This window comes from Amia ocellicauda, chromosome 14, assembly GCF_036373705.1.
Source record: "Amia ocellicauda isolate fAmiCal2 chromosome 14, fAmiCal2.hap1, whole genome shotgun sequence".
NCBI lineage: Eukaryota > Metazoa > Chordata > Actinopteri > Amiiformes > Amiidae > Amia > Amia ocellicauda.
The window spans coordinates 33977900-33990905 of NC_089863.1; the positions used below are offsets into that span (position 1 = coordinate 33977900).

At 44.2% G+C, this 13006-nt stretch overlaps 1 protein-coding gene across 1 annotated transcript; it reads left to right on the forward strand.

The window, feature by feature from the left end:
- Positions 1 to 9252: 9252 nt before the first annotated feature.
- Positions 9253 to 12538, forward strand: LOC136767385 (zinc finger BED domain-containing protein 4). The gene is given in 4 exon segments (XM_077248931.1): positions 9253 to 9456; positions 9458 to 10496; positions 10499 to 10622; positions 12394 to 12538. Coding segments are annotated over 4 exon segments (1512 nt in total).
- Positions 12539 to 13006: the final 468 nt, after the last annotated feature.

The following is a 13006-nucleotide window of genomic DNA, read 5'->3' on the forward strand; positions in this document are numbered from 1 at the left end:
GAGAGTTCGATGGTTACCTGCTCGGTGACAGAGGGTACCCCTTCCAGCCCTATTTGCTGACCCCTTACCCTGATCCTGAGCCCGGCTCGCACCAACGTTAGAATTTGGCTCACTGCAGGACACAAGCCAAGGTAGAGATGACCATTGGCATGCTCAAGGCCCGGTTCCAATGCCTTTGTAGGCTCAGGGTCACCCCAGAAAGGGCATGTGACATTATTGTGGCATGTGTGATTCTCCACAACGTTGCCACAATTAGAGGAGAACAATGTCCTACTCAACCAGTGAACGATCCTGATAACGATCCTGACCACCCCGCAGACGCACGAGATGGAAGAGCTGTCAGAGACACAATATGCTACCATCATTTCTGATTGCCCCCTCACCTCCCCAGTGTCAAATAAAGACAATATGCCTTTCTTTTTATGAAGTCTTCTTTATTTCCTGCAAGTACAAATGCAGTACAGTAGTTAATATTTTTTATGATGTTCAAACAAGTAAAATCATCCACCTGTGTGCACCTCACCACCTTTAACTGATGTTCCAGCAGTTGTATTTCTATTCTTGTCTTTTGCTTCTGCAGCCTTGTGTGGTCCATTTCTAAATAACATTTTTCATTTTTGTTTTCCTCTAAGTACACCTTGTACAGCTGTTTCACAGGGAGCTATAGGAACACAAAAATATGACACTGAAGTGCCAGGTCTACTTAGTTTCATTGTAAGTCATGGGCCAATGCTGACTAACATCTTACTGAAGTAAGTTGTGCTGTGGAGGTGGATGGACCCTCTTCCCCATTGTAATTTCCAGCATTGCTCTGTTAGAGAAAAAGAAGGTGAAGTTTTATTATGGAAAAACACTATCATTAATTGTTAGATGTTATTTTTAAGGTGTGAAATTCAATAGTCTTCTCTGTATCTTCCCTCTCTGTGGCAGCTGACAAGGTGTCTTCATCATCCTCCTGTAATGAAAATTGAAAAAATGTGTGTTCTACTCTAACCCATTATGAAAAATCTGTGGAGTATTAAGAGTACTTACAACTGCATGGAGGTCTGTTATGGCAGAAGGCTCCACCAGACAGATTACACCATCAGTAACTGGTAGAAGATTTAGAAGATTAGACAGTTAAATTATAACTTTACCCAGAAAAGTGCTCCACCTAATTTGAATTTTGTTTTTACAACAGTGTGCAGACCACATCTACATTTTTCAAATATATAACTCAGTCACCTCAGTCACGTAACAGCAGTCACTTACAAAGAATTGCACCGCTAAAAGAAAATTAGTGTGCCTAGTTGTGTCTAAGATAACTAACCTCTTATATAGGCCCTTGTTTCCTGGGGGGTGGTTGGGTCAGATGAGCTTCATCTAGAGATGCCTTCAGCAATACGTCGCCCACTGTTTTGACTGAGGGCCATCTCTTCAGCCTCTGTGAGTGATGGTGGTGGTGGACCCCCACCTGTTTTTAGTCCCTCAGCCTTTTTCTATTGGCTATAATGGAGGTCAAATTTGAACATGTCCAGTAAGCACACATTTGGTGACTTGTATGTATAAAGGCAATTAGGTGTTACTTTCAAATAGACAATATTAAATACTGGCAGTGTTGGGATGGCTGAAAAAATTGTAAAAATGTATGAATGTAGCCACTGAATGCTGTTTAATTAGGTAGCGTGGGCTAAACAACATCACAATTGCTTGTAATGAAATTATACCTTACCTGTTTGAAGTATATTTTTATATTTCATCTCCAGTTGCTGCAAAGTACGTTTTGTGCCTGTTGGGTTGCACCTGCATAAATATTAAACACACGCACACACACACACACACACACACACACACACACATACATACATACACACACATATATATATATATATAAATGTTGAATAAGTGGAACACTCGAGATAAAACAACCCCAGTTATCTGAAAAAGGAAGCACTGCCCAAGGGGGAGGGGTTTCTGCGCACTTCCATAGGAACCTGATCAAAACATCACTCTATCAAAGCTGCCATTGGCCCCTGCGCTCGTCACTCAGAACAGGTCCCTTCCCACTTCCTCTTCTATAAAATGTGACATCGTCCTCTTTTGCTGGGAGCTAGGACTCCCGCGCGATCTTGAAACCCTTGGGAAGTGCTTCCTTTTTCAGTTAGCCGGGGTTGCATATGCAACCTATTGTTATCTTTCAAGTCGGAAGCACTGCCCAAGGGGGAGGGGTTACTGTATAACAAAACCGTTGCAAAGGAGGAGGCAGTGAGCTGATAAGGGAGCCTGCCCTGAGGTGCACCGCTAGAGGACAGTAACCTCAGGGGTCCCGTAGGGCCACACCTGAGCCATCCAGGAGCGAGGACTGTAGTCATGCTCTACCGGGAAATCAACTCAACTCTTACGCCCTCCGCTTACAAGAGCAAGGCCGGCTGCTCTACTAGTGCAGCTAGGAGCGAGGCCGTAATCTACTTGCACAATGTCTGGCGAGGGCAATCAAGCACTTGTGTGTCCTCCATGCAATATCATGGCAGTGGACCCCTGATCCAATAGGAGCGGGGCCACAGACCCAATGAGAAAAATACAATATAATACATAGTTGGCTAGTCAACAGAGTAGCCGAGCTGAACAATACACAATACATACAGTGAGGGAAAAAAGTATTTGATCCCCTGCTGATTTTGTACGTTTGCCCACCGACAAAGAAATGATCAGTCTATAATTTTAATGGTAGGTGTATTTTAACACTGAGAGACTGAATAACAACAAAAAAATCCAGAAAAACGCATTTCAAAAAAGTTATACATTGATTTGCATGTTAATGAGGGAAATAAGTATTTGATCCCCTATCAATCAGCAAGATTTCTGGCTCCCAGGTGTCTTTTATACAGGTAACGAGCTGAGATTAGGAGCACTCTCTTAAAGGGAGTGCTCCTAATCTCAGCTCGTTACCTGTATAAAAGACACCTGTCCACAGAAGCAATCAATCAATCAGATTCCAAACTCTCCACCATGGCCAAGAGCAAAGAGCTGTCCAAGGATGTCAGGGACAAGATTGTAGACCTACACAAGGCTGGAATGGGCTACAAGACCATCACCAAGCAGCTTGGTGAGAAGGTGACAACAGTTGGTGCGATTATTCGCAAATGGAAGAAACACAAAATAACTGTCAGTCTCCCTCGGTCTGGGACTCCATGCAAGATCTCACCTCGTGGAGTTTCAATGATCATGAGAACGGTGAGGAATCAGCCCAGAACTGCACAGGAGGATCTTGTTAATGATCTCAAGGCAGCTGGGACCATAGTCACCAAGAAAACAATTGGTAACACACTACGCCGTGAAGGACTGAAATCCTGCAGCGCCCGCAAGGTCCCCCTGCTCAAGAAAGCACATGTACAGGCCCGTCTGAAGTTCCCCAATGAACATCTGAATGATTCAGAGTAGAACTGGGTGAGAGTGTTGTGGTCAGATGAGACCAAAATCGAGCTCTTTGGCATCAACTCAACTCGCTGTGTTTGGAGGAGGAGGAATGACCCCAAGAACACCATCCCCACCGTCAAACATGGAGGTGGAAACATTATGTTTTGGGGATGTTTTTCTGCTAAGGGGACAGGACAACTGCACCGCATCAAAGGGACGATGGACGGGGCCATGTACCGTCAAATCTTGGGTGAGAACCTCCTTCCCTCAGCCAGGGCATTGAAAATGGGTCGTGGATGGGTATTCCAGCATGACAATGACCCAAAACACACAGCCAAGGCAACAAAGGAGTGGCTCAAGAAGAAGCACATTAAGGTCCTGGAGTGGCCTAGCCAGTCTCCAGACCTTAATCCCATAGAAAATCTGTGGAGGGAGCTGAAGGTTCGAGTTGCCAAACGTCAGCCTCGAAACCTTAATGACTTGGAGAGGATCTGCAAAGAGGAGTGGGACAAAATCCCTCCTGAGATGTGTGCAAACCTGGTGGCCAACTACAAGAAACATCTGACCTCTGTGATTGCCAACAAGGGTTTTGCCACCAAGTACTAAGTCGAAGGGGTCAAATACCCATGGAACACAGGAGCAGTTGACACCTGGTGGTTAGACTGGCTTAACACAAGGCAACATTAGCTCTACTGTGTTAACAACTATATACACAGCAGAACATGAGTGCCTGCTCACGTACTACCGCTGAGGGCAGCAGCAGCGGACTCTTACTCTATGGCACACAGACCAATGAACTATGTACACAGCGAGGCAGCGTAACTCAAGCGCCATCAGCTGGGAACAGCAGCAGTGAACTCCATTCTACAATTTTAGAATGGAGCCACAGTCCTGCTGTTTAACACATAATACATATATACACATATATACATCACGGGGTGCAGGAGCTGGCTCATGCGCCACACATGGAACACAGGAGCAGTTGACACCTGTCGAATAGCGCAGCTAACGCAGGGCAACTACAGCTCTTACCGTGTGAATAAATAAACTATAAACACAAACAGGGCACTGGAGAACTCAAGTGCCCTCCACTGGAGGACAACAGCAGCGGTCCCCTGCTCTATGGCATAATACAGCCAGACCTGACCTGCTGACCAATATACAGAGCGGGGTACAGGCCAACGCATGCACCACCGCAACACAAGTATAATGAACTAACTATATACAGGGTGGCCTCGTAAGGCAACATGCCTGTAGGCCGCATGACAAGCCCTGGGAACACATCGACAGGGCTGTCCGTACATCCAGGAGCAGCTCGCGTGGGTGCTTGACTGGAAGGTATAGTCCAGTGGAAGGGAAAAACACGGTTCACTAGCTCCCTCAGGATGCACTTACAGGGGCAGACTGGGAGAGGAAAGGCAGGAGCCAGAGCCCTTAGGCTACTGGGTCTCGACTGCAGCCAACACCGGCCCAAGCTGCAGCCGCACAAATGTCTGCCAAGGGGGTGCCTTTAAAAGGGCCCACAATGTGGCAATGCCTCGAGTCAAGTGGGCCATCAGATGTTCAGGCACCGGGGTCCCGGTGAACTCGTAGGCCATGGTAATAGTCCACAATCCAATGCGAGATGCACTGCTTTGAAAGCACCTGGCACTGTGTCCGCTCTCCATAAGACACAAACAATTGGTCTGAGTGCCGCTTGTCATTAGTGCGTTCCAAACAGCACCAGAGGTCCCACACAGGGCAAAGCAGGTGAAGCCGACTTTCCTGCTCAGAAGAGAAGGGAGGAGGATGAAAAGCCATCAACTCAATAGGCCTGTTGACATGAAATGGAGGGAGGAACACAGGGTTAGGCCGTAGTGTGACCCTGGAGCCATCTCCCGCAAAACGGACGGCGTGTAGAGGTGATTGCCAGCAACGCAGTCTTAAGTGACACCAGCTTCAGCTCAGCTGAGTTCAGTGGCTCAAATGGGGCTTGGGAAAGTGCATCCAAGTGCCCTGCACCTGGGACAACAAATCTGCTCTCACTGGGTGCTGCCAAGGATCTCCGTGGAGGAGGGCAATCAGGTCTGCAAACCAGAATCTGCAAGGCCACCATGGGGCTATCAGCAGAACTGTCGCTCGTTCTCTCCTGACTTTCTCCAGGACCACCGGGAAAGGGGGAATGGTGGGAACACGTAAAGGAGACAGCGCGGCCACGTGTGGGCTAGTACGTCGATCCCTAGGGTTCCTGAGCGGTCTCGGACGGAGAACCATAGTGGGCAGTGTGTGGACTCTGCCGAGGTAAAGAGATCCACGTCCGCCCTACTGAACCAGCTCCACAGTTGTTGTACCACAAGCGGGTGGAGGGGCCATTCCGAGACCGGGGGCCTCCCCGTGTTGGACAGGCCTGGGAGGTGAACAGCTCTGACGGAGTGGAACCGTGGCTGCGCCCACAGAAGCAGACGGCGTGCCAGACAGTCTGCGCAACCGGAGACGTCCTTGCCTGTTGATATAGGCAACCACCGCTGTGTTGTCCATCCGTGCAAGCACATGTCTGTTCCGCAGGACTGGCAGGAAATGAGACAGGAAGGAGTACTGCTTGTAACTCCAAGATGTTGATATGGAGGGCCTGTGTTGGCTCCGTCCACCTGCCTCGGACTCCACGTCCATCGCAGACTGCTCCCCAACCCTGCTTGGAGGCGTCTGTCGTCATGACTGCTCGGTGGTAAACTGGCCCCAGGGGCACACCGAGGGTCAAATTGTGGGGGCTCCGCCAACAATGGAGTGCCTTCCAGCATGCCGGAGTGATTGTGACTCGGCGTGCTCGATCGCGGCGAGGGTGCATCCTGAGAGACCTGAACCACCACTGCAACGGCCTCAACTGGAGGAGGCCGAGGGGGAGGGTCTGTGATGCAGCCGCTAGAAGGCCCAGCAGCCTCTGGCAAAGGGACACCCTGACACGAGCTCTCAGTCGGAAGAGGGAGAGACACGTGTGTATTGAGACAACTCTCTCTGGCGCCAGCGTGGCAAGCATGGCAATGGAATCGAGGCGCAGTCCGAGGAACTGTGCCTGCTGAGTTGGCGTCAGGCAGTTCTTCTCTCGATTGACCCGAAGGCCCAATTCGGAGAGGCGGCCTAAAATCAGGTCCGTGTGTATCTGAACCTGCTCCCTCGAGTGAGAACAAACTAGCCAGTCATCTAGATAATTGAGGACATGGAAGAACAGCAAACTCGAACGCTCGGCCCTCGAAGGCGAAGTGGAGAAACTTCCTGTGTGCCTGTGCAGTGAGGATGTGGACAAAAAAACAACACAGCAAGCAGTCGGAATACACTCACCTAAGGGATTATTAGGAACACCATACTAATACTGTGTTTGACCCCCTTTCGCCTTCAGAACTGCCTTAATTCTACGTGGCATTGATTCAACAAGGTGCTGAAAGCATTCTTTAGAAATCTTGGCCCATATTGATAGGATAGCATCTTGCAGTTGATGGAGATTTGTGGGATGCACATCCAGGGCCACATCCCAAAGATGCTCTATTGGGTTGAGATCTGGTAACTGTGGGGGCCAGTTTAGTACAGTGAACTCATTGTCATGTTCAAGAAACCAATTTGAAATGATTCGACCTTTGTGACATGGTGCATTATACTGCTGGAAGTAGCCATCAGAGGATGGGTACATGGTGGTCATAAAGGGATGGACATGGTCAGAAACAATGCTCAGGTAGGCCGTGGCATTTAAACGATGCCCAATTGGCACTAAGGGGCCTAAAGTGTGCCAAGAAAACATCCCCCACACCATTACACCACCACCACCAGCCTGCACAGTGGTAACAAGGCATGATGGATCCATGTTCTCATTCTGTTTACGCCAAATTCTGACTCTACCATCTGAATGTCTCAACAGAAATCAAGACTCATCAGACCAGGCAACATTTTTCCAGTCTTCAACTGTCCAATTTTGGTGAGCTTGTGCAAATTGTAGCCTCTTTTTCCTATTTGTAGTGGAGATGAGTGGTACCCGGTGGGGTCTTCTGCTGTTGTAGCCCATCCGCCTCAAGGTTGTACGTGTTGTGGCTTCACAAATGCTTTGCTGCATACCTCGGTTGTAATGAGTGGTTATTTCAGTCAAAGTTGCTCTTCTATCAGCTTGAATCAGTCGGCCCATTCTCCTCTGACCTCTAGCATCAACAAGGCATTTTCGCCCACAGGACTGCCGCATACTGGATGTTTTTCCCTTTTCACACCATTCTTTGTAAACCCTGGAAATGGTTGTGCGTGAAAATCCCAGTAACTGAGCAGATTGTGAAATACTCAGACCGGCCCGTCTGGCACCAACAACCATGCCAAGCTCAAAATTGCTTAAATCACCTTTCTTTCCCATTCAGACATTCAGTTTGGAGTTCAGGAGATTGTCATGACCAGGACCACACCCCTAAATGCATTGAAGTAACTGCCATGTGATTGGTTGGTTAGATAATTGCATTAATGAGAAATTGAACAGGTGTTCCTAATAATCCTTTAGGTGAGTGTATATATAGCACTATATAAACATGACTGTAATGAAGATTGATGGGAGAGTGGGAGTTGTTATTTCTTGTACGTGATTCGCTAAACTAGAACTTAATAATGATCCCATTCGTGTAGCGCAGATTTCGCAGGTCTGTGCAGATCTGCGCGGCTCCACCAATGGGATCAGTGGAATTCTGCAGATCTGCGTATATCAGAGGAAATCTGTGCAACAAGAACGCAACAGAGAAGTTCTGCATGGAAATACGTAAATGAAAACACTAAGTGTATAATATGTGCAGTGCAATTAAACTACCACAAATCTAAGGCTGGTATGTTAACCCACCTAAAACCGTCACTTCTGTGATGCTAGCAATGACAGGAAAGGAAAGAGGAGCAACAAACACATTAATATTATTAAGATACACACACAGCCCTCTATTGATATTTATTTATTAATCACTAGAACTCGAGCGCACAGGTATGTCTATATGTTGAGTGTGATTTGGAAACGTGGAAATGTAAATCGTTTAGTAAATCAGTCTAATACATTTTGTATATCGCTGTTATGACCGGAAACATTTCCACAATGGCATTAAAGTTAAGCCATTTTCATTGCAGCTCAAATTGCTAAACTATTATTGAATTAATTTAATTATTAAAAAAAAAAAAACATTTTGGTCGGTCTGCTGTAATTGCAAAATATTCCTTTATAAACAAATTATCACAACCTTTATAGTTAATTTGAAATTGTGACAAAAAAGTTGTGACAATATCGGGAAAGAATAATAATACAAGATAAGTGAGAGTTGACAGGTTTGCTTATTGCTGTGGTTATACCATTTCTATGTGTCTTCTAATAGGAAGGTATTTTTACATAGACTCATGTTTAACAAAGTTGTATTAAAAAGTATTTTAAAATAAAGTTCAGAACTTTATGCAATTGCATTATTACAATGCATTATTTTGCAATAAATGTATGTCGCATTTTGAATGGGATGGAGTGGGGGCGACTATTCGAATATTCGTGGAAAACAGCTGTGGAATTATCGATAGTCAATATATTTGTCATGCACATCCCTACTTAAAACAGAATTATGACCGTCTGAAAGGGTTAAAGTAGTATTTATTAATTTTTTTGGTGCTGTGCGCAAGGTAATATATTTTCCATAAGTATAGTGTAGGATCAAGCAGACAATCTATTTGAAAAGACAAGAAATTGTGGTGCTTCTTGTGTAAATATATCTGACTATTTACTGCCTATTTATCTCTCTGTGTGTTTTTACAATCTACAATCACGATAGTTGACTTCCATACAGCTCTAAAAAATATTGTATTAATCTCTCTCTCTCATTTCTATTTTTACAGATGGCTGAGGCTAGCAACAAAAGCAAGGTGTGGGACTTTTTTACCAAAGACCCTTCTGGTGCAGTGGTTTGCAATATCTGCACAGTGAAAGTCAGCCAGGGATCAAACAAAGCTAGCCTAAAAAATATGAGTAATTTGTGGACACACCTGTGCGTGAAACATAAAGAAGAATATGATAAGACTCAAAAAGACAGCTACTTAGTCAACGCAACACACTCTTTTTCAAGTTTTTGACAGGACAGCAAAATGGTCCCCAACTGACCCAAGATCAAAAGAGATGGACAAGTTGATAATGGAGATGATCGCTACAAACATCCAACCATATGCCATGGTAGAGGGTACTGGATTTAAAAGGCTCATTTAAAAGGCAGAGCCCAGGTACACTTTGAGGAGTGAAATGTTTTTCCATACAGAGATGATGGGCCACCTTTACAACAAAGTTGTTGCAAAGGTAAAGCAACTTGCAGGAAGCAGCATTGCATTCACAACCGATTGTTGGTCAGGCTCAACTGAAGCCCTGATGAGCTTGACTGCTCATTTTATTAACCAGAATTGGAAGAGACTTCAAGTTGTCCTGAATGTAAAGGCCATGTCTGGGTCCCACACAGGAGAGTACATTGGGCAGATGTTCATGAACATGCTCGAAGAATGGCATATTGAAAAGGAACGTGTGTTGCTGGTGCTACGAGACAGTGGCACCAACATGGCTAAAGGGATGAGACTGCTGGAGATGCCCGACTTGAGCTGCAGTGCACACATTCTGCAACTCATCATTAATGATGGCCTTAGCTCTCAGAGAGTAGTGGGGGACATACTGGCAAAACTCAGGAGATGTGCCACACACTTTAAGCATTCAGTTGTTGCACAGCAATGACTCTCTGCCATTCAGGAGGAGGATGGTGTCCCTCAACACTCCATTATTCAAGCTGTGCCAACCAGTTGGAACTCAACACTGCACATGCTCCAGAGGATGCTGGAGCAGAAAAGAGCTCTCACTGTGTACTCCAGTGACCATGGGCATTTTACATGTCTAAGTGCAGAAGAGTGGGATGTAACCTCAAACATGGTGGACACCCTGACCTCAATCGAGGAGGTAACGCTTGAAATGAGCAAAGCGGACTCCTCTGCCTCATGCATTGTACTCTGTGTGTTAGTGCTGAAGCATCTGCTGGAGTCACAGGGACCCACCAGTAGAGGAATCCAGACCTTAAGGAAGACCATGCTGGAGAGCCTGGAGAAAAGGTTTCCAAGATGAAGGACTCAAAAGAGGTGGTCCTGGCATGCATACTTGACCCACGCTACAAAGAGCGCCCCCTGTCAAACGAGACCGTAAATGAAGCCAAAAACTGGATTAGGGAAGAAGCATTTATGTGTGAAATTGTTCATATAAAGTGTTCTATGTTCTAATTTATAAAACATGCAAGTTTTCCTTTATATTACATTCTAATTTATATTTATTTTTGCAATGTTTGATTTTGTGGTTATTTATGATAATTAATGTTAAGTTAATAAAGTTCTGTTTATTGTTCAAATGTAAAAATCCTGCCTTCAGTGCATATCTTTGAGAGCAAAATTTGAGGAATCCATGCTAGAAAATGTCTATATCGGTTATCGGATAATGTTGTTCCCTAATTATCGGTATCGGTATCGGACCCCAAAAACCTGTATCGGTCGGGCTCTACTCATAATGTTAATATTTTGAGCAAAGAACATGTGTTTGTACCAGTGTTCTTAGAAGTTCATCAGTGTGGGCTTCCAGTGCACAGTAATACATATTAATACATTTGTTGTATTCCAGAGGCACACCTAGAGATGATTCAAACTGCCAATCTACTTTCTGTCTGTCTGCAGTGGACAAAAATCGCTTGATTGCATTGTAACTATGTGTCCCATTAAAGAGTATATACTGAGGTGTTGTCCTAAAATCCTGACAATACCAGTCAAGGTGAATCTAAAGGTGTATTCCACTTTTGAAAGAACAGTCTAGATGATCTGTTTTTTCAAGAAAGCATTTGCATCACTGTAGATAATGGAAATTAGAAGTTTAGGAGTTCTGGGTTTTGGAATATTTGAATGAAGGTGCAAACAGTTTGTAAACTGGGTATTTTAATGGAATAGCAAATAATATTATAAAAGGGTTTGCAGTTATGTCTCTACACATTTACAGAAGTTTAATTAGCTGCTAAATTCCACTTTTCTCTTACTTTAACTAAAAGGGTCCCAAACCACATGCTCTGAAAATATACAACAAGCATGTTAAATATGACCTTATTAAAATTAAATCAAATTCAGGCTGTTCATTCAAATAATGTATATATTTGATGTGAAACACAACTAACTCCTACTGAAGTGAACTGGAATATTAATGAAGATAGATTTTAATTTTATTTTAGCCCCATTTGCCCTCAGCTTTAGAAATTACACTTCCAATTCCAAATCAGATGCAGTTGTTTTATACAATTTCCTACAAATATACTCAAATGTATAAATGTAACCTGAATGCTCAAATCTGGTTAGTGCGTTTTTCAGAGGAAATTGAAATTAGAGATGACAGATGACACCATGGCTCTCAAGGACCAGGATTACCAACACATGCTACACTCAATAACTAGATTCAACATTTGTTATTACTTAATTTTAATTTGTTATTATTTAATTTTAGCATTACTGAGGAAAGCAGAAATAGAGATGATGTGGAGAAATGGTTCTCAGTGTAGGTCTTGGTATTTCCCTGTGTCTGCTGTGAGCTCTTAGTTGCCCAATGAAATCCTTAATTGAACTAATAATTGGTTTATTTTTACCTTTTCAGTTGTTTTCAGCTCCGAAACTAACAACACAGTTGGACTGAAACCATCAGACACAGGGGTACACAAGAACCAGGGTTGTAAAGCACTGATGTGTAACAAGGCTCTCAAACTCAGGTTCTAGAGGGCCACAGTGTCTGTTGGTTTTCATTCCTGCCAAGTCCTCAGTGGCTAATTTGGTGTAATTATTTAATTAGATGGATACATTTAGTTTTTTTTTTTTCATGAACTGTAAAATACTTTGCAAACTTTTTTTTAACAATGTCAAATTCAGTAGATAAATAGACCAATACTTAAAGCTCTGACTTTCAGCTTTTGTCCATGGTGTTGATTCCAGAAATTTAAATGCCCCCGACCCTGATTACCGGTTATATAGGCTGAATTTGGCTGTGTTTGGAGACAAGAACGCAGAGCCAGCAGGAGACCATTGGCAGCAGACCAACATCAGAGATATAACACAACAAGTTCCTTCCCTGTGCTAGAGGCTCCATAGCATCACAGCACCATGGCCTCTCGCTGAACTCAATACTGAACAGGGGGTGGGGGGTCTAATGTCAGGCTGTCGTTCCCTCCGCCAAGCAGTTTCAGGTCAAAATACCTCCATTACTTCAATCACTATGTCTTCCACTGACTTCCATAGGGGGCTGCCTGAACTACTGAAGTAAACAATGCTGTATCTTACTTTTATTGGTAGAGATAAGTGTCCTTAAACTGGGAAATTAAAATAAAGATAAAGTAAGCATCACTCCACGTTACATTGTGTCTCTGTCAGCCCATGAAGCATTGTCATATGTTATTGTATCGATGTGTTTGTAATGGTGTTGTCCTATACGTCCAATATTTGGACACAGGAAATAAGAAATAAGTAACCATCACTTATTTATTCAAAAACAGGGAAACAGAAATAAGGAATAAGGAACCATTACTTTTTTTTTGGAAACTGTGGTTCA